This window comes from Sorex araneus, chromosome 1 (assembly GCF_027595985.1).
Source record: "Sorex araneus isolate mSorAra2 chromosome 1, mSorAra2.pri, whole genome shotgun sequence".
NCBI lineage: Eukaryota > Metazoa > Chordata > Mammalia > Eulipotyphla > Soricidae > Sorex > Sorex araneus.
Window position 1 is genome coordinate 434,968 of NC_073302.1, and position 27,607 is coordinate 462,574.

The 27,607-nt window shown below is 68.2% G+C and overlaps 6 protein-coding genes across 7 annotated transcripts; 1 reads left to right on the forward strand and 5 right to left on the reverse strand.

The window, feature by feature from the left end:
• Positions 1–140: 140 nt before the first annotated feature.
• On the reverse strand, positions 141–6,148 carry NELFB (negative elongation factor complex member B). Its single transcript, XM_055123969.1, has 14 exons — positions 6,094–6,148; positions 5,332–5,783; positions 4,952–5,115; positions 4,779–4,878; positions 4,471–4,701; positions 3,277–3,462; positions 3,090–3,202; positions 2,673–2,775; positions 2,161–2,256; positions 1,925–2,067; positions 1,746–1,852; positions 872–1,013; positions 685–793; positions 141–612 (listed from the first exon to the last, which is right to left on the reverse strand). Exons 1-14 carry the CDS (start codon positions 6,146–6,148, stop codon positions 466–468), a joined length of 2,148 nt encoding a protein of 715 aa, XP_054979944.1. The 3' UTR covers positions 141–465.
• Positions 6,149–7,696: 1,548 nt separating this feature from the next.
• STPG3 (sperm-tail PG-rich repeat containing 3) lies at positions 7,697–8,890 on the reverse strand. The gene is made up of 6 exons (XM_004613360.1): positions 8,784–8,890; positions 8,575–8,708; positions 8,367–8,501; positions 8,198–8,289; positions 7,905–7,971; positions 7,697–7,848 (listed from the first exon to the last, which is right to left on the reverse strand). Exons 1-6 carry the CDS (start codon positions 8,888–8,890, stop codon positions 7,697–7,699), a joined length of 687 nt encoding a protein of 228 aa, XP_004613417.1.
• A 262-nt stretch (positions 8,891–9,152) lies between these two features.
• Positions 9,153–10,910, forward strand: FAM166A (family with sequence similarity 166 member A). The gene is made up of 7 exons (XM_004613241.1): positions 9,153–9,208; positions 9,334–9,548; positions 9,620–9,870; positions 9,942–10,068; positions 10,154–10,248; positions 10,417–10,534; positions 10,822–10,910. Exons 1-7 carry the CDS (start codon positions 9,153–9,155, stop codon positions 10,908–10,910), a joined length of 951 nt encoding a protein of 316 aa, XP_004613298.1.
• On the reverse strand, positions 10,903–13,362 carry TUBB4B (tubulin beta 4B class IVb). Its single transcript, XM_055124117.1, has 4 exons — positions 13,205–13,362; positions 12,629–12,737; positions 12,437–12,547; positions 10,903–12,102 (listed from the first exon to the last, which is right to left on the reverse strand). Exons 1-4 carry the CDS (start codon positions 13,259–13,261, stop codon positions 11,042–11,044), a joined length of 1,338 nt encoding a protein of 445 aa, XP_054980092.1. The 5' UTR covers positions 13,262–13,362; the 3' UTR covers positions 10,903–11,041.
• Positions 13,363–17,979: 4,617 nt separating this feature from the next.
• Positions 17,980–27,521, reverse strand: SLC34A3 (solute carrier family 34 member 3). 2 transcript variants are annotated; one of them, XM_055124102.1, is made up of 13 exons: positions 27,481–27,521; positions 21,513–21,621; positions 21,251–21,334; positions 20,938–21,066; positions 20,707–20,850; positions 20,527–20,638; positions 20,260–20,455; positions 20,089–20,178; positions 19,940–20,009; positions 19,495–19,662; positions 19,307–19,423; positions 19,113–19,237; positions 17,980–18,453 (listed from the first exon to the last, which is right to left on the reverse strand). In XM_055124102.1, exons 2-13 carry the CDS (start codon positions 21,595–21,597, stop codon positions 17,998–18,000), a joined length of 1,776 nt encoding a protein of 591 aa, XP_054980077.1. In that variant the 5' UTR covers positions 21,598–21,621; positions 27,481–27,521; the 3' UTR covers positions 17,980–17,997. The 2 variants fall into 2 exon arrangements, with proteins under 2 accessions (XP_054980077.1, XP_054980076.1); XM_055124101.1 differs by lacking the exon at positions 27,481–27,521 and adding an exon at positions 21,743–21,955.
• Positions 24,429–26,144, reverse strand: CYSRT1 (cysteine rich tail 1). The gene is made up of 3 exons (XM_004613244.2): positions 26,059–26,144; positions 25,118–25,261; positions 24,429–24,958 (listed from the first exon to the last, which is right to left on the reverse strand). The coding sequence occupies exon 3, from the start codon at positions 24,949–24,951 to the stop codon at positions 24,532–24,534; it is 420 nt and encodes a 139-aa protein (XP_004613301.2). The 5' UTR covers positions 24,952–24,958; positions 25,118–25,261; positions 26,059–26,144; the 3' UTR covers positions 24,429–24,531.
• Positions 27,522–27,607: the final 86 nt, after the last annotated feature.

Consider the following 27,607-nt stretch of genomic DNA (forward strand, 5'->3'; position numbering starts at 1 on the left):
CCCCGGGCGGCACTGTGCCGTGTGCGTAGGAAGGGGCGCCTCCATGTCCCCCACCCCAGTCCGGGTCCTGTGGGGGCTGGAGAGGTGGGAGAGCTCAGGCTCCCGCAGGTAGGGCCAGAAAACACGCGCTCACAACTGGGTTTACCAAAAGGCCTTTTATTTACACGAGTGGGCTACGGCACGTGCAGAAGCGGCCATCACACAGCCTGCAGGACACGCAGCAGCCGCGTGTGTCTGCTCTGATCCTTCCTCTGCAGACCCCGTCCCCCGAGAACAGGGACTGAGCCCCAGCTGGCTCAGCCCACCGCGCCAGGCGGGGCCCGTCGCCTCCATCCAGCTCTGGGGCCCGGGGCTGTGCCCAACACTTCTCGGGTTCCCCCGGCTAGGCACAGACCTGGGGTTGCGTCAGCCAGAGTTCAGGGGTGGGGGCTGTGGCCTGTGGGTGGTCCGGCAGCCCAGGGCCCCTCAGAGCGCGGCCGTGGCGGGGACGGCAGGCAGAGGCAGGTCCAGGGCGGGAGTCTCCGCGGCCTGGGCAGGACTGGCCTTCCGGTGGTCCAGCTGCTCCAGCTTCTCGCCCAGCTGGGAGTAGAGCTCCTTCACCGCATCCCCGCTCTGTGGGCGGAGCTGCAGGTCAGCGGGGGCCGAGCCTCGGGGCCGCGGCCCAGCCCTCGCGCCCACGCCCACCTGGCCCGTGGGCTCCAGCGCCTTCTGAAGCGCCTCCAGCTTGGACGGGGCCACGCGCTGGTGCAGGTGCAGGAGCAGCCGCAGGGCGTGGCGCTGCACACTCTCCTTCCTGCAAGAGGCTCGCTGCAGGCAGGCGCCCCCGCCCCGCCCCCAGCCCGCCCCCGCCCCGCCCCCAGCCCCAGGCTACCTCGGGCAGGCGGTGAGGAGGAAGCCGTCAAAGACGCTGCTGCAGAACTCCTCCAGCGCAAACTCCTCGGCCAGCAGCGCCAGCCCCCCGGTGAGCAGGTGCAGAAAGATGTCCCCAAAGGCCAGGTCACCGAAGGTCTCCGCTGCAAGCAGGGCCGTGTCAGCACACCCCCCAGCTGTGCCCGCCTGGGACCCGGCAGGGACACCTGGGCAGCCACAGGGGAGGCGGGGGGACAAGCTCGCCCCATGCAGCTGTGCCCAGTGGCCAAGGTACTTGGGAGAAAATCGACTCCGAGCCAGAAGCTCCAACAGACCAGCAGGAGACAGCAGCCGGGACACAGGCCGTCCGGCGTGTCCCCCAGACTGGGCGGTGCTGCAGAACCTGTTGGGGACGGCCCGCCTGCGCCCACACCAGTTGGCTCCGGCCCCACTGCCTCTACTCTCGGTCCACATTCCCAGAAGGCCCAGGACGGCCAAGGGGCAGCAGGTGAGATGCTCTGTCCCCGTGTCGAGCCCCAGGGCCACCAGGGCCGGCCCCCGCTGAAGGACCCTGGGGCTGGGTCCTGCTTTGCGGGAGCTCAAGCGTTACGGGACGTGACCTCAAAGTTAGGGTTCTGCCCCTGGTCCCCTCCTGCTGCAGCTGCACCCGCACCCCCAGCCCCCCGCTGCGGCCATGGCGGCAGGGGCAGACGGCCGAGGGTGTGCGGTGCGGGCCCTTCCAGTTCCAGGAAGAAGCCCCGAGCCCCAGCCAAGGCCCTCCCAGGGGGGTGACGCATGTCCCAGCGCGGTCCCAGGCTGGGGAGGTACAGGGGTGGGCATGAGGCCAGGCTGGACACAGCCCACCCGAGCCCCTCCCCGAGCCCCCCAGCCCTCACCCAGGCCCGGCAGCAGACGCAGCAGCGCGTTCTTGTTCCTCTGCTTGGTGAAGTGCAGCACGTAGTACAGCCCCACCTCGCAGGCCATGCGCTGCTCCTGCAGGAACCTGGGCGGCGGGGGGCCCTCAGCAGTGCTGTCGGGCAGGGGCGGGGGCGGGGGCCCTCCCACGCCCGCCTACTTGGTGAAAGCCTCGGGAAGCAGGCTGGGGTAGGTGGCCGGGGCCCTCTCCTCCGTGGGCAGCTTCTGGTCCACGCTGAAGGTGTGGTCATCCACCACGAAGGCCATGAGCATGGGCAGGAACCTGGTGACCAGCTCCACCTCCTGGGGCAGGAAGGGCCGCGGATCACCACCTGCCCCCGCGGCCCCTCCAGTCAGCTCAGGGCGGGCAACCAACTACAGAGCAAACGGCCTCACCATCTTGGGCTCCTTGAAGACCTGGCTGTCAATCATGTCCCAGGCTCCCTGGCCCAGTGCCAGCAGGCGCAGCAAGAGCAGGAGGTCAGGGCTGTCCTGGGGAAAGAGGCGTCAGGGGCGCCCCAGAGGGCCCCCCACTGGCCTGCGTCCGGCCCCCCGCCCCTCCCCCCACCCTGGGCAGCATCTCCTGAGGGCCCCCCGCCCCTCCCCCCATCCTCACCCTGGGCAGCGTCTCCTGAGGGCCCCCCGCCCCTCCCCCCACCCTGGGCAGTGTCTCCTGAGGGGCCCCCCCACACCCCCCACCCTGGGCAGCGTCTCCTGAGGACCCCCCGCCCCGTCCTCACCCTGGGCAGCGTCTCCTGAGGGACCCCCCGCCCCTCCCCCCACCCTGGGCAGCGTCTCCTGAGGGCCCCCCGCCCCTCACCCCGTCCTCACCCTGGGCAGCATCTCCTGAGGGACCCCCGCCCCTCCCCCCACCCTGGGCAGCGTCTCCTGAGGGCCCCCGTCCTCACCCTGGGCAGCGTCTCCTGGCCCACCAGTTCCTGCAGGTGCCTGACGGTGCTCAGCGACAGTGTGTTGATGGCAAAGGGGTCGCACAGGATCATGGACAGGTCCCTGCAAGCAGAGCCCAGGCGTCCACAGGGCACTCCAGCCCCGCTCTGCCCCTGCCCAATGCAGGCCACGCCCCCTGGGGGAGGAGCCCGAGGCCAGCGACTCTCCCGGGTCAGCGAGACTCGCTGCAGGAAAGCATGGCTCCGCGGGGAGGCCCAGGGGGCCAGTCCCCCACCGGGTGGTCCCCACGCCCCTGCTTCAGGGTGCTTCAGGCCTGCTTCAGGCCTGCTTCAGAGCCGGCCCCAGAGCACGGTCGTACCCGGGTGTCGACATGACAAGGAACACCCCCCGTCCCGAGACGCGCAGCCAAGACGCACCCCAGGACCTGCTCCTGGCCCTTCTTCACCCCGTCCAGGAAGCCCTGCAGCTCTCGGGCTCGCTTGCTGTCCACAAAGCGCTCGCGGATGCAGGCGTCCAGGCACCAGGTGAACTGTGGGCGGGAGAGAGGGGGCTGGAGCGCGGCCCTGGGCCCGCCCGGGGCAGGGCGTGGGAGGGGGCAGGCACCTTGTGGCAGGGGTCCACGGAGCAGATGTCGCCCACGTCCAGGTCGTGCAGGGACATGAGCAGCTCGGCGCGCAGGGTGCAGTAGTGCACGTTGCGCGTGCGCAGGAAGAGCGTGCGCAGGAACTGCAGCACCATGTCGTACAGCTTCACGCTCCGGCCCACCATCTGCGTCAGCTTCTGCACCACCTGCAGACGGCCCAGGGGAGGGGAGCCAAAGGACGCAGCCGCCGCGGCCGGGCCCCGCTCTCCCTCAGACCCCCACCGGTCCTTCTGCCTCAGTGGGACAGCGGGAGGGCGGAGCCGACCTGGTTCGATCCCCAGCACCCCATATGGTCCCGAGCACTGAGCCAGGAGTCAGCCCTTAGCACCGCTGGGTGTTGCCCACAAACAAAAAACACCCCAAAACACACAACCCTTCAGAGACCGGAGACAAAGGCATGTTGGCAGGAGGAACACAAGGTGGACAGGGACGAGTAAAGGGGGTAAGGGAGTCCGGAAGACCCTTGGGAAAGGGTGACATTGTGGGTAAGTCTGTGTGGAGGGGCAGTGAGACAGCACAGCACGCAGGGCACTACACACGGCTGGCCTGGGCCCGGTCCCTGGCACTGCAGAGGGTCCCCCCAGGCCCCAAGGAGGGGGATCCCTGAGTGTCAGCAAGTAGGGCCCAAAATGTCCCCAGAGGGAAAGGTGCAAGGAGAAGGTGTGGGGCAAGGGCACGGAAAGACCGAGAGACCGAGCCGGGGCCTTCCCGCGTCTCACCGATCGCTGGCCGCAGGGGCGAGTGGCAGCCGCAGCCTGGCTCAGCTTCCCAGGGCAGGACACTACACACCGTGCCATGCACTGAGCACAAAAGACCTCCCCGTCCCCCTTGGTTTTCTCTCCTGCAGGTACAGCTGAGCTCCAAGGCTCGGCCTGAAGTGCGGGTCCGAGAGGGTGGGGCTGCGGACCAGCCTCAGCGGTTGCCGAGCCAAGCCTGTCACCGCCTCGTTACTAGAGCAGCAAGCCGGTGGGCCGGCAGCTTGCCGGGGTTCTGGGCCACACCTGCAGTGCTGGGGGCCTCGTGGGGCGCCGGGAATCGAACCCTCGCCTGCCCCTACCCGCCCTGTGCACCTTTGAGGACCCTGACGAAGTCTCCCATCCCGTGCGCCTCGTGCTCGCCCACAAAGAGCTCTGCTGAGGCAGGGGGCCGCTCACCTCACCCTGGCGCCGCGTCCTGGGGGACGGGCTGAAGAAATTGTGCAGCACGGACAGGTCAGAGCTGAAGAGTGCGCTCTCCTTCTCCAGGATGTACTGCTTCAGCAGCGGGGACACCTCGTCGCCGAACAGCGCCTGGTTGTCCTGCCAGATCTGCCGCTTCACCTCCACGGCACAGGCGCGGTACAGCTCCTTGTCGGCCATCACCAGCTTCAGCTTCTTCTCGGGCACCTGCGGACGCCGGGGCCTCCCTCGAAACCGGCCCCAAGCGCGCCGCCCGCCCGCCCGCGCCCGGGAGCCCGCGCCACCTTGGGCAGGTGCTTCATGACGCACATCACCACGGGCTGCAGCGACGGCATCCGCACCAGCGAGAAGCTCTTCTCCAGGAGATCCTCCAGCTTCTTGTACCTGCGAGCGCGCCCCGTGAGCGCGCGCCGGGCCGCGCCCCCCCCACCCCCCGGGCCCCGGGCCGCCCGCCCACCTCTCCTCGGCCTTGCCCTCCTGGGCGATCGCCGACACGCGCTCCAGCAGCTTGTCGCGCAGCTCGTCGAACACCGACTGGTGGAACTCGAGGCGCGGGGTGCCGTGCAGGTCCAGGAAGGGCAGCGCCGACTGCAGCGAGGGCAGCAGCACGCCGTTCTCCGTCTGCGGGACAGCGCGCTCAGGCCCGGCCCGCGCCCCGCCCCGGCCCGCCCCCCGCCCGCCCGCGCCCCCACCCGCGCCCCGGCCCGCGCCCCGCCCGCGCCCGGCCCGCCCCCCGCCCGCCCGCGCCCCAGCGCGCCCCGGCCCGCGCCCCCGCCCGCGCCCCGGCCCGCGCCCCTACCCCCGCCCGCGCCCCCGCCCGCGCCCCGGCCCGCGCACCTGGAACTGTTCGATGGCCTTGAGCGGCTCGGTGCAGTTGGTCAGCGTCTCCTTCAGGTCCTCGCCGTTGGCCACGCCCAGGTCCTGCAGCCCCGCGAACAGGGCCGAGGCCCCGGCGCCCGCCCGGCTCGGCGCCGCATCCCCGCCGCGCTCCGCCGGCGCCCCCGCACCGCGCTCGGCCGGGCCCCGGGCCGCGCCCGCACCCCGCTCCCCCGCGCCCTCCAGCTCGGCCAGCTCCGCCGCGGCGCCGCTCGCTCCCCCGCGACCGCCACTTCCGCTCCGCCCGCGCGGTCCGCCCGCCAACCGCTCCCGGGAAACAGCGCCGCCACCGCGCAGGGGTTCCAGGGAGCGCGCGGCCGCCGCGCCCGCCCCCGCACGGGCCAGGCCCTGCCCAGTGAGCCGGGCCCCAGCCAGTGCTGGCCCCGCCCCCGGAGCCCGGACCCCAACCCGCGCTGGCCCCGCCCCCGGAGCCCGGACCCCAACCCGCGCTGGCCCCGCCCCCGGAGCCCGCCCCAGCCAGCGCTGGCTCCGCCCACTGAGTCGGGCCCCAACCCGCGCTGGCCCCGCCCACTGAGCCGGGCCCCAGCCAGTGCTGGCCCCGCCCCCGGAGCCCGCTCCAACCAGCTCTGGCCACGCCCCCGTAATCCCGGGCCCCGCCCAGCGCTGGCTCCGCTTCGCCCCGCCCACAGTGCCCGTCGCCCCGCGTCCTGCCCGGGTTCGGCCCACCGCCCAGCCCACCGCGCTAGGACCCGCCCACCCCGCCTGTCCTGCCCACCGCCGCCGTCAGCACGCTCATCAGACTGCCGGTTTCACCCATTCAGGCCTCCTGCTCGCCCACAGAAACTCCAGGCTCCGCCCACTAGGCCTTCTAGCCCCGCCCCCAGGCCAGAAGACCTGCCCAACGGGGCGGGGCGGGGTGGTCCGCAGGGCCTAGGCTTTATAGAAGCCAAGTTGGTGCACAGCTTCATCAACACCCTCTAGTAAGGCGTTTGCCTGGCACTCCCCCTGACCCGGGGTCCATTCCAGGCACCCTATAATAGTCCCCTGAGCACTGCCAGTGGTGATTCCTGAGCACAGAGCTAGGAGTAAACCCAGAGCACTGACAAGTGTGCCCCAAAGACTAAACAAAACAAAACTTGCTTTCTGGGGAGGAAAGAAGCTCTGCAGTGCCCCAGCCCCTCCTAGAGGCTTCCGGGACCATTTGGTGTTGCTGATGCAACTCAGAGCCTGCTCTTCAGCCCTTTGAGCCACCTCCCACCTCTCCATGTTGTTCTCACCAAGTCTGTCTGCTTTTTATGACCTCAAGCAGCCTCTCATCCTGGGAATATTTTGTTTGCGGAAGTGAAGCTCCCTGTGCTGGTCCGACCAGGGCCCCAGCCAGACTGAGCTGCTTCCCTGTCAAAGGGGAGAGAGCTGAAGGCTGACATCTCCGGGGGCATCTGGTCATCTCTCAACCCTGCAGGGACCCAGCCGTGAAGGAGGCACCTGAGGTGAAGGCCAGCTCTGAGTCAGCAGTTTGCTGGTCCCCTGCAGTGCCAGTGACTCAACGGCTGGTGAGTGCTGCTGCTGGTCTCCCCAGCCCTCCCCCTCCTCTGCCGTCCGTGCCAGCCCTCAGGCTCCCACGCTCAGCCACGGCAGGCTTCACACCCTCTCCCTGCCCTGCCACGAGGAAAATGCATCCGGAAACACTCTTCCATGCCTTCCCTGGGGTTTTGCCTTTCTCGGGATGGCTGGAGGAGCTCCTCCCGCTGCTGGCTGGGAGCCTGAGGAAGGGGTTCCTGGTGAAGCCACTGGAGCAGGGCTTCGGCCCCGCCAGCCCAGGCCGAGCCCCAGGGCTGGGTTCCCACGGGAAGGAGGCAGCCAGGGGCCAGGGATGTGTAAGGACAGTCTGGATGGGGCACTGGGGGCCACTTTCCCGGGGTGCTGTTCTCTGGGCATGAGACTGCAGCTGGGTGGGGCCACCTGGGGTAGGGTGAGGAAACAGGTGCAGCCCTGGGAAGGGCAGCGGAGGGAAAACCACGGCTGGAGGTTGGAGTTGGGCTACAGCTCCACTGGGCCATGCCTCCCAGGGGCCTTCGCTCCACCGTGGCAGGGGGTGGGGAGGCCGGGGGAGGCAGACTGTCTTCACCCGACGGCTCTTTGTCCAGTCTCTCAGATCAGCAGACCCTGGGCTGCACAGCTAGCTGGGCTGCTTTCCGCCTGCCCAGGAACGCCAGGCAGGCCAGACACGAGAGCAGGAGACAGTGCCTCTGTATAGTAAGGGGCCGGTCCTCCGGGACAGAGGGGCAGGGGCCCAGGCTGGGGCACAAGTCCAGGCGCTCAGTGTCTGGCCATGGCTGGGCCAGGCTGGCTGTGGCCACAGGCTCTAGGTGGTGCAGGAAACATTTTTGTCTTGAGGCTTGGGTCTTTGCACACCCTGGATGACCACCCCGGGCGCCGAGGGAAAGGGCATCTTGTCATGGTCCTCTGTGCGGTAGGTGGCAGGGCCAGGGGTGCAGGCTGCTGAGAGAGAAGACCCTGCCCTGCCCCGACTGCTAGCTCCCCCGGGGTCCAGCCCAACTCCAAGGGCTTACAGGAGCAGGAGCGGCCCCCGGAGGCAAAGGGGGTCGAGTGGTTCACGAAGGCAGGTGACCACGGGCTCTGCGGACAGCAACATGGAAGGGCGTCACAGGGGGTGGGGCTGAGGCGCTTCCCCACCACTGGAGTGAGCGGGAGCCTAGGAGAGTCTGAGGCGATGGGGTGCCCCTGCACCAGAAGTGGAGAGGGCTGGGGATGCAGCCCGCAAGGGCCACTACAGGAGAGAAGGCAGTTGGGGTCTCCCGTCCCCACCGGCCCTCGAGGCATCTGCCGTGGGGGTGAAGCCCACCTCCTTCGGCTCCTTCAGGAGGGCAGTGCTCTGCAAGAAGGGGCTCTCGCTCTGCAGCCACTGGCCCTGCCACACCCTGCTGCCTCGCCTCTCTGCAAGGCACAAGAAGGGGTGGAAGGGACTGGAGTGGCCCAGCTCCCACGGCCGGGCGCGGGTGCAGGGCACGTACCATGGGTGGGGGGCCTGTGGCCAATACTGAAGTGGGGGTGTGAGGAGGGCTCTCGGATGGACGCATCAGGCACCTTGTACGTGGTAGGGCCGGGGACATCCGGGTCTATCAGGATGGGAGGTCTCTGGCCCAGCACTGGCAAGAAGCAGGGGGGAGGCTGAGCACCCCAGCAGTCATGCTCAGACCCCCCGCGGGCCCCCTCACTCACACTGCTTCTGCAGAACCTGGGTGGTGACGGGCCAGGAGACCATCTGCTGCATGGGCCCAGCCGACTGCTGGAACCAGGCCTCCTCCCTGGGCTGGTGCTTCAGATTCAGCAGCACCACGGTCCTGTGTACGGGTCTGGAAAAGACACGGCACCGTAGCCCGTGCGCCTCGGCCCGGCCCGGCCCGGCCCCCTCCCCGCCAGGTTCTCACTGCGGGAGCAGGAGCGGTGTCGGCCTCAGGGGCCCGTGGGTCCAGTGTCTGCCTCCATTGATGTAGAAGTTCGCCAGGAACTTCACGGCCTTCTGGTCAAAGTTCATCCTCGCGGCTCCGGCCTGGCCACTAGCCGGGCAAGCGGGGCCTTCTGTGACATCACCGGCCTTGGCCTCCCGCAGTTGCCGGGCACTGGCCTGGGGAGGAGTGCTGTCCAGGCTGAAGGAGCTGGGGCCCCTCCCGCCCGGCAGGCCCCCCAGGCAGCCTCTGCCCCCGGGAGCCATTTCCTGGTGAGCTCTAGCTCGGCAGCCCCGTCCGCCCCCCCAGAGTAGGCGAGGGTGCTGGAGCCGAGAGGTGGGGCCGAGCACCATGGCGGCCACTCCCAAACACCCCCTCTTCACGCCCGAGCCTCACTACATCCCAGGGTGAGCTGGATGGAGCCCCCGGTCGCTGGGCGGGAGGGTGGGGCGCTCCAAGAGGGTGAGGGCCCCCGTGTGGGTGCCCGCTGCCCACGGCCTCCCTGGAGACCCTGCTCCTCTCCCGTTGGCAGCTATGCGGGCTTCTATCCGCAGCTGCGCTTCCAGGTGGGGCACACGTACGGGCACACCACGGCACAGCTCCTCACCGACCCCGGCGTCCAGAAGAGCCCCTGCTCTGTGCTCTCGCCCATCTCCAAGCCCAAGTTCACGGAGGACTACAGCAAGCCCAAGACCCACTTTGTGCCCTGCCGAGACCTCCTGGAGCCCCACGTCCCCCATTACAGCGGTGAGCCGGGGCTCCAGGCATGGCCACACACTGCAGCCCCTGCTGTCACTCACGGCCCTCTGTCCACGCAGGTCTGAAGCCTCACAAGGACTTCAGGGTCCTGGGCCTATTCCCAGCGCAGGAACTGGACTCCCAGGGTCAGCTGGAGGCAGAGGATGAGGGCCCCCTGCCTGCAGACTTCCTGCCCTACGCCCCCTACGCCCCGTGCCCACCAGGCAGGAAGGATGAGTCCAGGGACCTGGGGCACCCAGGCCTGAGACTGCCCCCTCAGGAGTTCTGGAAACAGGCGGCACCAGTGCCCAAAGCGCCCAGGCACAACCAGGTGAGGGGAGGAGCCGGCCCCCAGGGAGTGCGTGGGGCTGGCCTCGGCAGTGACCTCCCGCTGCCCCCCAGCTATACCACTGGAGGAGGGACCAGTTTCCAGTCCCAGGGCGGCAGCAGGAGACCCTGGACCCACAACGCTTCCACAGGCTTCCCCAGCTGGACCACCCCAACCTTGTCCAGCGAAAAGCCATCTCCGGTGAGTCAGGTCACAGCACTGTTCTCAGGGGTGAGTCCTCTGCCTACCCACGAGGCTGGCCTGGACCCTGACTTCTGCCCCCCAGGCTATGCTGGCTTTGTCCCCCGCTTTGCCTGGGTAATGGGTATGAACTACCGAGACGGGGTCACACAGGCCATGGACGAGTTTGACAAGAACCAGGTAGATACCCCAATGACCCACCCCAGGCCCCTCCACCCAGGCCTTGGCTGCAGGCTCTCCAGGTTGGAGCCGGGGTGTGCGTGTGTGTGTGTGCGTGTACTCACCTGTGTATGCATGTATCTCCTCACTGGCTGCCAGCTGGAGAGCTCAGTCTGTGCCCCCTTCCAGTTCCTGTTCAGAAACCCCATCTGTAACCTGGGTGAGAGGCTGCCCCAAACCCACTGGCCTAGCAGGACCATCTACCGCAGCCAGGGTCAGATACCCTTCTACATGGGGTTCATACCATGTGAGTCGGGGCTGTCCTCCCCACTGGCCCGGCCCTACAGGGAGGGGATGGGTAACCGGATCCTTAACCACCTGACCCCTATAATCGGTCCCCAGGACCCTACGACTGGGACTTGGCTCACTCCCCCTCCCCAAATTCCTGGTAGAAAGGGTCCAAGAGACCAGAGGAGGGAGGGGACAGGCTGGTCCTCAGAAGCAAGTGCCTGGGGGCATGTGCAGACAGGATGTTGCTGGTGGGCTGGTGGGGCCAGCCCAGGGGCTGGATGGTAGCTGTACTGGTCCTCACAGCCATGCAGGACAAGTACGGAATGACCCTTGGTGACAGCACGCGCAAGGCCTATCAGAATGAACTGGAGAGGCGCAACCAGACACTATGAAAAGGCTTTAATGTGTCTGTACAGCACAGAGCGTCAGACAGAAGAGGAAGTGCACACGCAGTGACAGCTACCGGAACAGGTTGTGAATGAATAAAGTTCACAGGCTTCCAAGCTGTGCCGGGTACACAGCCCTAGGCCACCTCCTCCTCCGCCTCCTCCTCAAACTCGCCCTCCTCCTCGGCCGTGGCGTCCTGGTACTGCTGGTACTCAGACACCAGGTCGTTCATGTTGCTCTCAGCCTCGGTGAACTCCATCTCGTCCATGCCCTCGCCCGTGTACCAGTGTAGGAAGGCCTTGCGGCGGAACATGGCCGTGAACTGCTCCGAGATGCGCTTGAACAGCTCCTGGATGGCCGTGCTGTTGCCGATGAAGGTGGCCGACATCTTGAGCCCCCGCGGCGGGATGTCGCACACGGCCGTCTTCACGTTGTTGGGGATCCACTCCACGAAGTAGCTGCTGTTCTTGTTCTGCACGTTCAGCATCTGCTCGTCCACCTCCTTCATGGACATGCGGCCGCGGAAAACGGCGGCCACCGTCAGGTAGCGGCCATGGCGCGGGTCGCACGCGGCCATCATGTTCTTGGCATCAAACATCTGCTGGGTGAGCTCGGGCACGGTCAGGGCGCGGTACTGCTGGCTGCCCCGGCTGGTCAGGGGCGCGAAGCCGGGCATGAAGAAGTGCAGGCGCGGGAAAGGCACCATGTTCACGGCCAGCTTGCGCAGGTCGGCGTTGAGCTGCCCCGGGAAACGCAGGCAGGTGGTGACGCCGCTCATGGTGGCCGACACCAGGTGGTTGAGGTCGCCGTAGGTGGGCGTGGTGAGCTTGAGGGTGCGGAAGCAGATGTCGTACAGCGCCTCGTTGTCGATGCAGTAGGTCTCGTCTGTGTTCTCTACCAGCTGGTGCACTGACAGGGTGGCGTTGTAGGGCTCCACCACCGTGTCCGACACCTTGGGCGAGGGCACCACGCTGAAGGTGTTCATGATGCGGTCGGGGTACTCCTCGCGGATCTTGCTGATGAGCAGGGTGCCCATGCCCGAGCCCGTGCCCCCGCCCAGCGAGTGGGTCAGCTGGAAGCCCTGCAGGCAGTCGCAGCTCTCTGCCTCCTTCCTCACGACATCCAGGACAGAGTCCACCAGCTCCGCACCCTCTGTGTAGTGGCCCTTGGCCCAGTTGTTGCCGGCACCACTCTGACCTGTGGAGGACAGGTGGTCACCAAACTCCCACCCAAGGGTGAACCCCCAAAGCCACCCCCTCAGAGGCAGCTGAGAAGTGAGCCTCTCCCCAGTGGCCCTGCCAGCTCCCAAGGACAAGCCAGACCCAGCCGATTGGCTCGGCCTCAACTGCAGATTCCAGTGCTCGTGCCCAGCAGGAGTGCAGACAGCTGGGCCTCCCCAAAGCCGCTTTAGAAGATTTAGCAGGTGGGGGAGCGCCTCCCAGCCCAGGCCTGGGGGAAGGGGGGGGACAGGTGACCTTGGCATCCTTGACCTTTGCGCAGCCCAGCTACGCGGCTGGAGTAGAGCACTCACCAAAGACAAAGTTGTCTGGACGGAAAATCTGCCCGAAAGGTCCAGAGCGCACAGAGTCCATGGTTCCCGGCTCCAGGTCCACGAGCACGGCGCGGGGCACGTACTTGCCACCTGGAAGGCACGGAGGGATCAGTGGGGTGGGCGGGCTACGGGGGGGGGCCGCGGGGGGACCGGGAAGGGCCAGGGGCTCACCGGTGGCTTCATTGTAGTACACGTTGATCCGCTCCAACTGCAGGTCGCTGTCCCCATGGTAAGTGCCGGTGGGGTCGATGCCGTGCTCGTCGCTGATCACCTCCCAGAACTGCCGGGAGCAGGCGGGCGCGCCCGGCCGGGCTGAGTCACGCCGGCCGGTGCGCAGGAGCCGGCCCCGCCCCGGACGGGCGCGGCCCTGCCCGGCCCTGCCCTCCCCTCCCCTCCCTCTCCTCCCCTCCCCCGCCGGGTCCCCGGGGCCCGGAGCGGCCGCGCGGGCCCTGCGACGCGAGGCGGCGGCTCCGGAAGCGGCGGCTCCGGAGGCCCCGAGGCCCCGCGCCCCGGCCCGCCCGGCCCGAGTGCCCGCCCCCGCCCTGCCGCCCTCCGGCCCGGGACCGCAACGCGGGGCCGCCAGCTCGGGCCGCCCCCGGCCGGCCCCGCCGGCGCCTCCGCTGCCTCCCGCGCCCCCGCCCCGGCCGCCCGGCCGCCCGGCCCGGGCCTCCCGGCCGCCCGGCCGCTCCCGCCGCCGCCCGCCGCCATCTTCCCCGGCCGCGCCCGCCCTCGCCGCGCGCCGCTCACCTTGGCGCCGATCTGGTTGCCGCACTGCCCGGCCTGCAGGTGCACAATCTCCCTCATGGCGGTGGCGGCGGCGGCGGCGGCGGCGGCGGGGGGAACTGGGGCAGCGGAGCCAACGAGGAAACCGGAAAGCAGGCGCGGGGAGTGTACAACCGACGCGCGGCCGGGGCTTATATACGCGCCGCGCCCGCCTCCTCCAGCTCCGTATTGGGCCGTCAGAAAGAGGCTATTCGGAGCGCGCGTCCGATTGGCTCGAATCCCGTCACGCCCGCCTCCGAGCGCACGCCTTCCCCGCGCCGCTCACACCCTATTGGTCCGTCGCAGCGTCCGCCCTCCCTATCAAGGTCCCGCTCTGGGGCCGTTCTGCGCGCTCCATTGGGTGTTTCAAATGATTGATTTGTGTCCTCATTGGCTGGCCCGGGCGAGCGCGCCGGCGGCGGGCGCGATTGGCTCCGCGGCGCCGGCGTCCTGGTAACCGCCGCAGTGCGGGGCGGGCGGACGCGCGCGCGCGGGCGGGCGCGGGCCCTGGGGCCGGCCCGTGGCGACGGCGCCGTGTTGTGGCGACGGCCTGGCCCCGCGCCCGTCGCCTGGGTGCCGGCGGCCGGGCCTCGCGTGCCCGGGCCGGCCAGTGCCTTTCCGTTGCCGAGGCGACGCGTGCTTTGGCCGAGCGGGGCGGGGGCGGCCGCGTCTCCCAACAGCCGGGTGGGGGGGGACGTGCGCACTCGGCCCGGCCATGCCCAGGGGTCAGGCCCGGACCCTGCGGGGGAGCGGGGCACGGAACCCAGGTGGGGCCCAGGCCGGCGAAGCGCAGGCTCCCGGCGCCGCTTTCTGAAGAATAGAATAGGAGATGCCCTCCGCTCCGCCCTGGACGCGGTTTTTCTGTTTTTGCTGCGGTCCCGCGGGGCTCTGACCTTCCCGGCTGACCGCGCCTCCCAGCCCGAGGATGTGCAGGGGCAATACCTAGTAAATGACTTCTCTTTACCCAGAGGCTCCCAGACTTTTTATTTTGCCTGCCCCCCACTTCTCAGATGAAAAAAATTACTTTGTGCCCCCAAAAGCCTGAGGCTCCTCCTGCCCCAGGATGCCCTGGAGGGACCTTCCTGCCCGGTTCAAGCCCCTCCACGAGCCTCTCACTTGGCAGCTGGCATCCTGGGGGGTCTCTAGCGTGGAAAAGGTTTCTGCCCTGCTTTGCTGCGGGCAGTTTTCACAGGGGGGTGAGAGAGGCAGCTCCTGTCCCTGAGGTGTCCCTTGCAAGGGTGCTTTGTGGGGTGCTTGTTCTTCCCCTCACCAGGGGGCCCCAGAATCCCCCACATACCAGTGCCCACAAGGCTGGGCACGAGCGTGGCACTGCCCCTCCACCTGCCCCCAGGAGGTGGGCCCTGGTGGCTAACAGGCAGCAGGGCCCAGCCAGAGCCCAGAACCCTGGCCCCGGAGCGGCGCTGGCACCGCCCCCGCTCCCAGCAGCTGTCGGAGGTGGCACAAAGGCTGGTCTGTGCCCCGGTGGCCGAGCTCCCAGGGGAGGCTGCACTGCCGCCAGCCAGGGCAGACAGTGCTCAAGGCCTCACAGGACCTGGGGCTGCTTCTGTTGCTGGCCTCAGCCGCCCCGGAAGGGGAGGTAAGGGACCTGTCCTCCCCCAGCCCCCGAGCTGGCCAGGCCAGGCTGCCTTCAAGCTTTCACAGCACATTGCAGTGGGGGCCCTGCTCTGCGGCTCCAGTAAGGCGCTACCCCAGTGAGGGACCAGGTCGAGCAGCGTTTAGAGGTTCAGGGGGACTCAGGTATGGAGGGACAGAGAGTAGGAAGTCCCAGGCGCAAGGCAAAGGGGGCTGGGGGCTCGGACTGGGGCGTAAAGGGCACTGGGCCTTGGAGCTGGAGCGATAGCACAGCAGGGAGGGTGTTTGCCTTGCACACGGCCAACCCGGGTTCGATTCTCAGCATCCCATATGGTCCCCTGAGCACCGCCAGGGGTAATTCCTGAGTGCAGAGCCAGGAGTAACCCCTGTGCATCGCAAAAAAACAAAACGAAACAAAACAAAACAAAAACTGGGCCTTGTTCACAAACTACATCAACCAAACTTACAAATGTGCCTGTCAAGGGTGGCAGGCTAGGGGCCGGGAGGAGCCAGCACCTAGTGGTGGGGGTGGTGCTGGGATTCCATGTGACAGCTTTGCAAGTCACTCTCTGAGGAAGATAAAAAATTGGGCCTCAAAAAAGAAGCACAATGCAGTATGTGGGCTGAGAGGTACTACTGGTGCTCTATTTCCAGCACCCTGTATGTTCCCGAGCCCCTCTAGGAGTGACCCGAGTGCAGAGCCAGGAATAACCCCTGAGCACCTGCATGCCCCCACACCAACCAACCAGCTAGGCAGAGAGGGGCTGAGGGTTCTACAGGAAGCAGGCAGGATTTAAGCCCCTCCCCCACTGTTGGATAACATTGGGTTGTCCTTGCTGCTTCTGCAAGGAGTTTAAGGTTTACTGAGCTACTCCCACAAAAGTGCTCCTGAAGCACACCCAATTCCATCAAGCACTAATAATCCTATATTGCCGTTCTCTTTATGTCATTTGCATGGCTTATTTAGCAATGTCCTTTTTTGCATAGACACAGGAAGATAGTTCATGCTATGCTTTGTAACATGGGAGCTAACTGACTCCTAATAATACCATATTTACCTGATTTAAGCCTCAACTGCGGGGCTGGAGTGAGAGCACAGAGGGTAGGGCGTTTGCCTTGCACGTGGCCAACCCCAGGTTCGATTCCCAGCATCCCATATGGTCCCCCGAACACCACCAGGATTAATTCCTGAGTGCAGAGCCAGGAGTAACCCCTGTGCATCACCAGGTGTGACCCAAAAGGCAAAAAAAAAAAAAAAAAAAAAAAGCCTCAATTGCCCTTAGTTCCTAGTACTTCAAAAGCAGGGTCCTGGGGCTGGAGCAACAGCACAGTGGGTAGGGTGTTTGCCTTGCACACGGCCAACCCGGATTCTATTCCCAGCATCCTATTATGGTCCCCGGAGCACCGCCAGGGGTAATTGGTAATTCCTGAGTGCAGAGTCAGGAGTGATCCCTGTGTATTGCCGGGTGTGACCCAAAAAGAAAAAAATAAGCAGGGTCCTGACAAAGGGACTGGATGGACCCAGGGCAAGCTGTAAGCTACCCAGACATCGGAAGGAGATAAGCTAAGTGCCATAAGAATAGTAAATTAAGAGCACAGTCATGGAACAAACTCTGTCATGACCGAAAAAGAACTGAATAAGGAGCTGGGGTCAGGAAAGACTAACCTGGCCTGAGGACTGTGGTCTAGAATATATAGAGACATGTCCCCAGGAAGAGCCAACCTTTAAGCTTAATATATCTCTTACTGTGTCCATACAAAGTGACTAGAAATAATATGAGTAAATCGGGCTGGAGCAACAGTACAGTGGGTAGGGCATTTGCCTTATATGCAGCCGATTCAGGTTCGATTCCCAGCATCCCATGTTGTCCCTTGAGCACCGCCAGGAGCAATTCCTGAGTGCATCGCCAGATGTGACCCAAAAAGGAAAAAAAAAAAAGTAAATCACTGATTGTTTAAATGAAATTACAAGCTGACAAATGGAGAAAGTACCTTCACCCTGGATGGAACCCTGCCCTTGAGCCAATCTAGTAATCTGGAGTGCTGAACCCTCAGATGAGATTTTCTCCTTGAGTTAATCTAATTCCCCTGGAGATACTTCACCTCTGTTTGTTCTTATGACAACGTCCAACCCCACCTATGTGTACCCCTACCCTTCATGGTTTCTATGTAACTATGCTGTAGGGGGAGAGTGGGACGGTGAGAAAGAAAAGGACCAGACAAGAACCAGGATGGAATGAGGACTGATGAAGATAAGGACTAGGAGGAGGACCGGACGGCAACGATGGCTGGAGGAAGACACTTTGAGACTACGAGGAGACTGGAAAGGCAGGACTAGAGGCGAGGACTTTGAGGTTTACGAGATTAGGATGAGGGAAGTATGATGACTGGACTACAACCAAAACTAAGACAACTGTGCAGCAAGGGGAGAGATCTGACTATGCTGGGGAGGAGAGAAACTACTACCCACCAGCCTGGGGCCCTGTTCCCCCGTCCTTCATCCATCTGTCGCCCCGGGCCAGCCTGGGAAACGGCTCTTGGCCACCGGATGCTCACGACCCACACACCACTACACCTTTCTCTTTGAAACCCAGGCACCTTGGGGTGAGAGCATCAGGCTGCACTGAAGCAGCCCTGGAGACTGGTGCTGGTCCTGGTGTGCTGCCCGCTTTCACCTCGGAACCCCAGAACCAGCACTCTGGAGTCACTTGAGCACACTCACAGGAGCCCTGTGTGCAGGGAGGGCGCCGGTGGCCAGGGGGTCACTGGAGGCTGAGGAATTGGTGGGGGTGGCGGCAGTGGGGGTATTCTGTGACTCCAAGGAATGCGGGACCCTCGGATGGCGGTCTAGAGGGACTGGGGGACAGTGCAGAGCCGGGTCGCACAGGCCCGGGTCTTGGGGGGCTGGTCACTCGTCTGGCCCCCGGGGCCCACCCCTTCCAACAGGGGCTTGCCCTCTCGGCGCTCACTGCCTCCTGTGCCCAGGGCCAGGCGGGAGGCCCCGGGCACATTCCTGTCCAGCGGCCCTGGGTGGCTGGACTGGCTCTGTGTCTGGGAGCCCGCAGGAGCGGCCCCAGCCTTGTACGCGGAGGGGGAGGGCACCCCTCCCCGCCGACCCCGCCAGAGATGCTCTCGCCACACTGGCTCGCAGGGGTTTATTTGCCGAGTCCTACCCTCCGGGGTCCTCACAGCCACTGCGAGGCCAGCACGGCGGGGTTGTCATAGCAATGGGCCTCCTTGGCCGGGGGCCTGCAGATGCCGCAGGGGCAGCAGCGTGTCAACAGGTGGTCCCAGGGCTCCAGGGAGCGCAGCCAGCGGGGCAGCCAGGCCCAGGAGCGCAGGCATCGGGGCAGCCAGGAGGGCCGGTGTCGCTGCAGCACGTTCACGAGGATCACGAGGAGCAGCAGCGCCAGCAGCGGCCCCCCGACGGCCGCCAGCACCACGCCCCCCGCCAGCGACAGCCCGAAGGCGGCCAGCGGCAGCAGCAGGAAGCTGAGCAGCAGGTACAGGACGGCCACCCAGCGGTAGCGCGCGGTCACGTTCCCGAAGCGCTTGGCCAGCGGGACCGGCAGCCTCAGGACAGGAACCACGTACCACAGCAGAATGCCCCACAGGTTGAAGTAGAAGTGGATGAGCGCCACCTGGGGGCGAGGGCAGGCGGTCAGCGCGCGCCCCGCCGCACGCGCCCCCCGCACGTGCCCGCACCCGCGCCCCGCCCCGCGCACGTGCCCGCACCCACCCCGCACACGCGCCCCGCACCCTGGTCACCCCGCGCCCTGGTCACCCCGCGCACGCACACGCGCCCCGCACAGGTACCCGGCCCCGCACACGCCCTCCACTCCGCATCCGGCTTTGCACACGCGCACGTGCCCGCACCCGTCCCCTCCGCCCCCTCACCCCCCGCAAACGCACACGTGCCCACAGCCGGCTCTGCGCCCCGCCCGCGCACGTGCCCGCACCTGGCTCCGCACACGCACAGCGCCCGCCCCTCCTACACTCACGCATGCGCGGCCTCGCACGCCCCGCGCACGTGCGCGCCCCCGGCCCCATACAAGCCCCCGCACGGCCCCGCATATGCCCTGGCCGCTCCTGGGCCAGCAGCGGGCCGGGGGCGCAGCGCGCAGGCCGGGTCCCCGCAGCCTCAGGCCTCTCCGTGGGCGCGCTCCCGGGGGTCCTCCTCCGAGGTGCGGTCTTGCTGCCGGCTTCCCGGAGGAAGGGTCCCAGCCGACGGTGTGGGGGCCGAGGGAGGCACCGCGGGGCGCTGGGAGGCAGGGGCGCGAGGGCGGGCGGGGGGCGGTACCTGGACGGCGGAGAGCAGCTTGTCCGCGGGGCTGGCCAGGGCGGCCAGCACGGCCGTGGTGGTGGTGCCGATGTTGGACCCCAGGAGCAGGGGGTACGCCCGCTCCAGGCTGATCACGCCGACCCCTGCAGGAGCTGGGGGTCAGCCGCGCGAGCCGCCCCGGGCCCCGGCCCGCCGCCCCCACTCGCGCTCACCCATGAGCGGCACGATGGCGGCCGTGAAGACGCTGCTGCTCTGGAGCACGAAGGTCATGCCCGCGCCCACCAGGATGGCCAGGTAGCCGCTGAGCCAGCCGAAGGGGAAGGGGAAGTCTGCGCGGGGGACAGCGTGGTCAGCGCGGTCAGCGCACCCCGCCGCCCCGCGCCCCGGGCGGCCCACGCACCTGCATTGACGATGGCCCGCACGGCCTGGGCCACGCGGCCGCGCAGCACCGAGTTGAGCAGCTTGACGATGAGCACCAGGCAGGAGCACAGCACCAGCAGGGAGCCGGCCAGCAGGATGAGGCCCACGGCCAGGTCACTGAGCGACGAGTAGGTGAACAGGTGGCGGCCTGCGGGTGGGAGGGGCAGGATAGGGCTGGACTCAGGCCGGTCCTCGCGCGGGCCGGGGGCGGGGCCAGGAGGATGTATCCCGGGCCGGGCGGGGCCACAGGGTGGGCCCGGAGGGCGTGTCTGGGGCTTCTGGGCGGGGCTACAGGGGCGTGTCGTGTTGGGGCGGGGATACAGGGGGCGGGACCTACAGGGGCGTGTCGGGCTCCTGGGCGGGGCTACAGGGGCATATCCTGGGGGGCTATGTTCGGGAGAGCTGGAGGGTGGGCGGGTTCTCACAGGGCACCAGCTCGGTGGAGCTGTTCTGGGAGGAGCAGAGGTCTCCGCAGTCGCTGCCAGTCCCCGGGGTCTGTGGAGGCGACAGGGCTTAGCATCTGGGCCGGCAGGGTGGCTGGCGGGCTCAAGGGGGCTGATGGGGGGGCACTCACCGGCGACTCCTTGGTCCCACACCACCGCTTGATAATGCTGCTGTTGGTGGCATTGCCCGTGGCGCTGTCGGTGATGGCATCAGCGTCCAGCTGGGGGACAGAGCAGCTAGAGCTGGGTGCTGCCGCCTCCAGGCCCCATCCCCTCCCGGCACAGGGCCCCCGGCTTCTCACCTGTACAATGAGGTGCGTGAGTGGCTGCGTCAGCACCTTGAGGATGTCGGGGCTGCGCATTCCCGGCTGCAGGTGGATGGCACTCAAGGTCAACTCGCTGAGTCTCTCCAGTGCCGCCACGGCACTCTCCAGCGGCAGCAAGACCAGCACTGTCAGCCAGTTGAAAATGCCGTGCACTGCAGACCCGCCGAATGCCCTGTGACCATAGGAGCAGGCTGGGCGCTGGCCCTGCAGCCTGTGGCCTGCCCCTGCCCTGCCCTCACTCACCTCCTGAACTCATCTCGGTCCCCCGACTGGGCCATGGACACTAGGGTGCTGGTGATGGAGGTGCCCACGTTGACACCCATGATGATGGGCACAGAAACCTTGACAGTCAGCACTGTGGGGAGCAAGTCAGCCCTGTGTCCCCGCCCACCAGCCCCCTCCCGAGCGAGGCCTGACACTCACACTCGGAGGCCACCATGCTGACCACGATGGACGAGGAGGTGCTGGAGCTCTGCACCAGGACCGTGACCAGCACGCCGATGACCAGCCCAGCCACGGGGTTAGACAGCACTACATTGTCCTTGAAGATGTCTCCGGCCACTTTGCCTGTGTCCAGGGGAGAGGGGGCTCAGCGTGCAGCCTGCTGCAGTGCTGGGCGTCGGACCCCTCTCCCCGGGCCGCACCCCCACTCACTGCCCAGCAGCTGGAAGGCAGAGCTGAGCACGTCTAGGGAGCAGATGAAGAGGTACAGGCTGCCCAGCAGTCCACAGGCCTTCAGGAAACCGATGGCCACCCGGCGAGCCCTGCCGGCCACACTGAGCTCTGGGGACACAGGCAGGACCATCCTCAGCAGCCAGGCCCTCTGCCCCACCCCTCCCCTCTGTCCCCCGGGGCGGCCTTCCACAGCTGGGCCAGATTGGCAGGGGCTGTGAGTCCCCTCAGGCCGGGGCCCTGGTTTTGCCCAGGCACCGTCCCTGTGCCCCAGGGCCCACGGCGGTGCACCCACCTTTCCAGGGCTGGCTTGTGTCCTCCGAGCTGGCCCAGGGGTCTGTGTCTCCGTCTTCCATGATAGGGGCAGAACCCATGGCCTCTGCGGGGGGCAGGGGAAGGTGGACCGGGGCCACCTACTGTCTGGCACCCCACGGAGGGACCCAGCGCAGGCAGTGTGGGGGGGGGTGGAGGGCAGGAGGAGGGCGCTCCCAGGAAGCGAGGTGCCCTCCGCCCTGGTCGGGGCTGGCACGGGGAGCCAGGCACACAGCCCCTGGTACCTGCATGTTTCTGGCTCTGGTCCGCCAGGACAACCGGGTCCAGAGTGGAGTGCGGCGCCTGGGTCCCCGTGAGGGAGTTCGGCATGGATGTGTGGCACGGGTGGACCAGCTAGGGGAAGGACAGGTCAGACGGCTCCTCCCCACCCCGGCCTCAGGTGCTCCCCTGAGCTGCTGCTCTCGCTGAGGTCCGGGGATGCAGCTCCCCCGGCAGGGACCCCGGGCTGCCTCACCAGTCCTGTTGGAGGAGGTTGTGTGGTCCCCGCTGCTGGTGTGGAGTGCCGCGCCGCCGTCACTGAGGAGCCAGCTGATGGTCCCCTTAGACTTTGGCATTTGATACCAAGTGGTGACGCCTCTGCTCGATAAGGGCCCCACCCCAGGGGTGGAGGGAAGGGGCTCGGGCCCCCACCACCCCTCTGGCGCCATGGCCCGCTGGGCCCCGGCATGCAGGGGGGCTCTGGCCATCCTGGCCCAGTGCCCAGTGGGTCTCAGGGGCCTTGGTGTCCCCCACCTCACTGCCCCTGCCATCCTTCTGCCCTCAGCTCCCAGGGACTCAGGGCGGGGCCTCAGGTCCTGGAGGTACCCAAGCCCCATCCTAGTGCCCAGCTCTTCCGGCAGGGTCTAGAAGCTCCTACCTGTGAGGGTGATGAGGGGCACCTGCAGGAAGGGGAGGGGCGGGAGCAGCCTCAGGTCAAAGATCCGCTGAGTGCACACGTGACCCCTGTGTTTCGGGCCCATCCATTAATGTTTACCCAGCCGCGGGCCGAGGGGCGCTGCAGACCCCGGAGGGCTCAGGACCCTCTGGCAAGGCACTGGATGACAGCTGTGGGCAGGGCCGGGCCTGGCAGGACTCTGGGCCGGGCTGGAGGCCCAGGGGGCTCTGCAGACCCTCTCCTCACTGACAGGTGGGGGGGGTGCACTGGCCGGGGCAGGCAGGGGCCAGCCCAGTACAGCAGCCAGGGCTCGTGGGTGTCAACCGGGTATGAGGGGACCCTCCCTCCCAGCAGCCTCTCTGAAGGCAAGACCTCCCAGCCTGGGGCCACGGGGGCCCGTGGGCGGCACCTGCTCGCTGCCCACTGCCAACTGTCCTGTCGGGGACTTTGCCCAGGCAGGAGGCTGCTGACTGTCCTCTCAGCACTTTCTCGAGTCCTCCCCAGTCTGGCTGCCCCTGCCCAGGGCGGGCCCCCGGTACATCCCCTTCCAGGAAGGCTCCGGACGGAGGTCCAACCTGGTTCCTGTGGGCAGGAGGTCATGCAGGGCCAGGAGAGGACACCGCTGGGAGCACTGAGTCAGCCATGCCCGGGTCCTCTCCTCGGCTGCCTGATGGCCAGGGCACAGCAGGGGGCTATGTGGGGGGGTTCTGTCACGTGTAGGCGGGGACCTCACAGGAGGAGGACGGAGCGAGCGGGGTCGACCTGGCAGCCAGGGGCTGGGGCTGGGAGGCGTTGATGCTGCCGGGTGGTGTCCCCGCTGCGGGGCCCCAGAGGTCCGAGCAGGCTGCCTGACCTCAGACCTCCGGGCTGCCCCCAGGTGCCCAGCAGAGGCCTCGGCAGCCCCAGCAGCAGCGGGGCCTTCGGGGTGGGGGTGCTGCTGGGGCCCCGGGCTGGGCGCGGGTGCCACTGGCTGCCTTCGGGGGTAGCGGGAGGCTGGGGGTCCCGCTCGGCTCTGGCGGCCAGGAAGGCGGGCAGGTCGAGGTCGAGGGTGGCCACCCCGCCGCAGGGCGTTGGGGTGCTCTGGCAGCACTATGGGCAGGGGGTCCAGCGCTGTGCGTGGGCCGCCGTGTCCAGCCGCCGCACACAGGTGGCAGAAGGTGTGGCCGCAGTAGAGGCGATGGGGCAGGTGGCAGGAGAGGTCATAAGCTGAGCAGCAGATGATGCAGGCGCCACGCAAGGCCTTGGCAGCTGTCTCCTCCTCGGGGGCAGGAGGGACGGGAGGGGCCTCGGGCCGCAGCATCCTGGGGTGACGGAGTGCATCTGATGGCCTCTCGAACCAGCCCCACCCATCCCAGCCCTGGCCGCTCTTACCTGAGTCCACTCCCCTGGGCACCTCTGCCCAGCTCCAAAGTGGCCAGGGTGGGGGACCAGGCGCGTGTGTGGTGACTGTCACCGGGGCTCGCATTACTGGCCCCAGGAGTCAGCAGGCGGGCGGGGTTGCCCTCTCCGTCACAAAGTGCCTGCAACTGGATCCACCGGGGCCTCCAGCCTCGCTGAGATAAGCCCCCCCCCCGGAGCCCCCCCACCCGCACAAGCCGCCCAGCCTCCTCGAGTCCTGGGTCTTGACCCCCAGGGCTGGCTGCACCGAGGCTCGGGAAGCATCAGCCAGGTCCCATCCATGCCAACCTGCAGCACCCGCCCGTTACTGGCCCAGGCCCTGACTACACACACGGGTGCCCGGGGCCTGGCAGGGGCTCAGGATCCCTAGGACCCTGGGGGACGTCTCCTCGCCTCCCCTTGGGAACTGGCCTGACAGGTCCGTGTGGCAGGCCCGGGTGGGGTGACATTTCTGCCCACACCCCGTGGCCAGTCACCCTGGCTCATGGAGGGCGGACACCAGGACCCACTGGCCCTGCAAGGCCAGCTCACTCTCCTCCTCCGGCTACTTCTGCCCAGCCCAGAGACATCAGGCTACCCAGTGGGGGCGCCCCCACCTCCCCTGCAGGGGCGCCTGCTGCAGGGGACCCCCAGAGGCAGGGAGGATGGCAGCGTGCGCAGGAGACGGAGGCCACACCTACAGGTGCCTCGGAGAGAGGCGTTCTGCGGGAAACCAGCAAAATGCCAGCCCGGAGGTGGGGTGGTGACTCACGGGCAGGCAAGCCCTTCCCTGCTGCCCGGGCTTCTCTCCCAGAAGCCCGCCACGGCAGCCCCTCCCGGACGTGCCAGCCTCAGCCCCCCGGGTCCTGCTGGGACTGATGTCCCAGCCCCCAGGCGTCGCCACAGAGAACAACCGTGAACACAGTTCCTGCTGCTTTATTGCCACGGGGGCCTGGGAAGGGCAGGGACCCCTGTCCGGGCCCACTGTCCGGCTAGGAGACCACGCAGCAGCTGTGGCAGCGGCAGAAGCGGGGACAGTGACAGCACGAGCAGCAGGGGCAGCAGCAGCAGTGGTGGGCAATATCGTCCCCACGGCCGACAGGCGGCCGGCCGGCATACGTCAGTCCTGCCTGGCGCTGCCCGCTGCTGTAGGGGTTGCCGGAGGGCTGCCAAGTCTGCTGGCCCTGGAGGGGGGTTGCCCCTTTGGCCCCTTTGGCCCCCTTAGCACCTTTGGCGTCGCTCAGCTGCAGAGAGCAGGGGGGTTCTGGGGTGCAGGGCCCCGGTGGCAGGGGCCCAGGTTCTGAGGACGAGGGCGCTGCCTCCAGCTGCTGCCCCAGGTCGGGCCGCAGGTGCGCGCGGGGGATGCTGATGTGGGCATAGGGGTTCTTGACGACCATCTCATGGGGGTCCATGACGGGCCTGGCAGGGTGGGCAGAGGAGGAGGGTTGGTGGCGGCAGGGACCCAGGGCCCAGGCACCTGAGTGTGCGGGGCCCCGCTGCGGGCGAGGGTGTGGGCCAGGGGTCTGCACGCCGCGGGCCCTGCATGGGAGCAGGACTAGGGAGGAGGCTGGGACCCACCTGAAGTGGCGCCAGCAGCCGCGGGTCCTCTGCTCTCGTGGGCTCCGGGTCTCAGTGCCTGTGAGCCCGGCCTTGGCGGCTGCCTTTTCCCTCCTGGGGAGAGGCGGGGCCCCAGGGCGCGGCCACAGTGGGGTTCCCGCGCTCCTGGGAGGCCCCAGTTCAGCCAGCTGGGCCTGCAGGCCCACCCTTCCTGCCCAGGTCCAGAGGCATGCCAAGCTGGGGTGTCAGCCTGGGTCAGCCAGCCCTGCCCGCACACGGGCCGGGGGACCTGCAGCGCCGGGAAGGTGGGCGGAGGCAGCAGCGAGATCCAGGGCAAGCGGGCAGGCCCGGGCGGACCCCAGTGTGGGGACCACATGCCAGCACTGCCCGCAAAGACCAATACGCCTGGCCCCCCGCTGCTGGTCAGCGGCCCAGGTGCTGCCTGCCACGCCTTTGCAAACAAGACGTGTTTATCTCACGGCCCGTCAACCCGAAATCACGGTTTCTCAGGTCAGTGGGCTGGGGAGGGCTCGCCCGCTCCCATTGGGCCTGGCACACTCCTACCACCTGTACGGTGGCATGCAAGGTCACGCAGTGGGCACGGGAGACAAGGTCGGGCTGGCCCTGCTCAAGAGCCGACCCCCCTCCACCACAAGCACAGCAGCAGGGTGTCCCGACCCCTATCCCCAGTTCCTGGTGCCGGGTGGGGGGTTGGGGGGGAAGTCCCAAAAAGGGCGGGCCTGAATCGAATGTGCCCCAGAGACCAGGGTGACCTAGGTGGCCGGCGCGTAGAGCCGGTCCGACCAGCCCCAACTCGCGTTCCAGAGACTCAGCCCAGCGGTGGCCACGGGACCGGCCGCGCCCCGGTGCGCAGGCGCCGGCAGCCCCGCCCCCCCTCCCCCGCCCAAGCCGCCGCCGGGAGAGGCCGCGCATGCGCGGGGCCGGCTCAGCGCCAGACCTACCCTACTGCCGGGGCGGGGCGGGGCCTGCTGCAGGGGGCGGGGCCTCCTGGGTGCTCCTCCTCGTGGTTCTGTGGGAGGATGGGCTGTGCCGGTGGCACCTCCAGTGGTCAGCGCGGCCTCGGTGGTCCTGCCATCAGAGCTGGGACCCATCCCAGCCTCGCTACCCCTTTCGCCCCAGGCACAGCTTTGGTCCCTGAGTTGCGAGGAAACTGAGGCCCACACACTGGCCGTGGGTTACACAGACCCTCGAGTCTGGCCCTCGTGCCCACGGAGCCTCCTGCAGCCTGCCGGACTCGCGCGGGCTCCCTCCCCAGGACGCTGAGATCCCCGGGGCTCCTCTGCCTGCAGGGCCCGCGGAGGGCCAGGCCCGGGCAGCCGTGGGGCCCAGTTCTGGGCTGCGGCAGTGGGGTGGGTGCCCACCACCCTGGGATCCTGGCCCGTGCTGGCCCGCCCGCCCGTCTCCGCCGCTCCCACCGGGCGGGGCGCGGTTGACCAGCAGGCGTGTGGCCGCGGACACGTGCCGGGGAAGGCCCAGACGCGGGAAGGGCTGCCCCACCTGCGGTGGTGCGCCCTCCCAGCTCCCCCCAGCCTTTCATCCCTGCCGGGGCCCCTCACCCCCTCCCCTGCGCGCATGCGGCCCGGGCACAGCCCGGTCGGTGCATCTGTGAGCAGGACCCTTGGCCACCTGCCCCGTGGGGGCCAGGGGAGGGACACGGAGAGACACTGACGCGGGCGGGGAACACGCGGCCCACCCCCGCCCGGCGGGGCGCCCCTCGGCACCAGCGTCATCCTCCCCGGGACCACCCCAAGGCTCGCTTTCCTGCGCCTGGCGCCCAGCGGCCTCACGCAAAGAAAAGCAGGATTTTCCTTCCCGAATTGAGGCGGGGGCTCGCCGAGGGCCCAGGGTGGGCGACCCCGGCGCGGCGCCGGGCCCGCGGCTGGCAGAGGGGAGGCCGAGAGGCTGGCCCCGCCCCGCGGACCCCGCGCGGGTCCCCAGGCGGGGGGTGGCGCTGCGGGCGCGGGCGGGCGCCGCGCGCACTGCGGTCCCCGCGCCTCCGCCGCAGAGCGCGCCCCGCTCCGCACGCACCTGCCGCCGCGCCGCGCCCCGCGCCCCTCCGCGGCCCCCGCGCCCCCTGCCGCCCGCGCCCGCGCCCCCCGCCCAGGTCGCCGGGTCGCGAGGTCGCGGCGGGCCCGTCCGAGACCACCTCTGCGGCGGCGGCGCGGCCAGGGCCGCCAGGCTGGGGCAGGTGAGCGCGGGCGGCGCGCGGGGGGCGCGGGCGGCGCGGGGGGCGCGCGGGCCGGGTCAGAGGTCGGCGCCCGGCCTTTGTGCAGGCGGGGGAGGGGCGCGGGAGGACGGGGACGGGGACGGGGACGCGGACGGGGACGCGGCCGCGGCGCGCGCTCACGGCCCGTCCGTCTCACCTGCAGCTCGGGCCCGGCCCAGGCCTCTCCGCCGCGCCCGCCGCGCCCGCGGCCCCGCTCGCCCCGCGGCCGGGGCGCAGGCCAGCTGCCCTCCCTGGGCGCGCCGTCCTGGACCCATGGCGCCCGC

Coding starts and splice junctions, on each gene's coding strand:
- STPG3 (XM_004613360.1), bottom strand. CDS start 8,890: ATGAACTTTGACCAGAAGGCCGTGAAGTTCCTGGCGAACTTCTACATC. Junction 8,502..8,574: donor CCAGGTTCTGCAGAAGCAGT/GTGAGTGAGGGG, acceptor GCTTCTTGCCAG/TGCTGGGCCAGAGACCTCCC. Junction 7,849..7,904: donor CGGGGGCCGCTCCTGCTCCT/GTAAGCCCTTGG, acceptor GGGGCAGGGCAG/GGTCTTCTCTCTCAGCAGCC.
- CYSRT1 (XM_004613244.2), bottom strand. CDS start 24,951: ATGGACCCCCATGAGATGGTCGTCAAGAACCCCTATGCCCACATCAGC.
- FAM166A (XM_004613241.1), top strand. CDS start 9,153: ATGGCGGCCACTCCCAAACACCCCCTCTTCACGCCCGAGCCTCACTAC. Junction 9,209..9,333: donor GAGCCTCACTACATCCCAGG/GTGAGCTGGATG, acceptor TCCCGTTGGCAG/CTATGCGGGCTTCTATCCGC. Junction 10,535..10,821: donor CTACATGGGGTTCATACCAT/GTGAGTCGGGGC, acceptor TGGTCCTCACAG/CCATGCAGGACAAGTACGGA.
- NELFB (XM_055123969.1), bottom strand. CDS start 6,148: ATGGGTGAAACCGGCAGTCTGATGAGCGTGCTGACGGCGGCGGTGGGC. Junction 3,463..4,470: donor GGACGCGGCGCCAGGGTGAG/GTGAGCGGCCCC, acceptor GGCCGTCTGCAG/GTGGTGCAGAAGCTGACGCA. Junction 2,257..2,672: donor GCCAGGAGACGCTGCCCAGG/GTGAGGACGGGG, acceptor CTCTTTCCCCAG/GACAGCCCTGACCTCCTGCT.
- TUBB4B (XM_055124117.1), bottom strand. CDS start 13,261: ATGAGGGAGATTGTGCACCTGCAGGCCGGGCAGTGCGGCAACCAGATC. Junction 12,738..13,204: donor GCAACCAGATCGGCGCCAAG/GTGAGCGGCGCG, acceptor TGCTCCCGGCAG/TTCTGGGAGGTGATCAGCGA. Junction 12,548..12,628: donor GTACTACAATGAAGCCACCG/GTGAGCCCCTGG, acceptor CGTGCCTTCCAG/GTGGCAAGTACGTGCCCCGC.
- SLC34A3 (XM_055124101.1), bottom strand. CDS start 21,955: ATGCCGGGGCCCAGCGGGCCATGGCGCCAGAGGGGTGGTGGGGGCCCG. Junction 21,335..21,512: donor CCAGAGCCAGAAACATGCAG/GTACCAGGGGCT, acceptor TGCCCCCCGCAG/AGGCCATGGGTTCTGCCCCT. Junction 20,010..20,088: donor GTGGGACCAAGGAGTCGCCG/GTGAGTGCCCCC, acceptor TCGCCTCCACAG/ACCCCGGGGACTGGCAGCGA.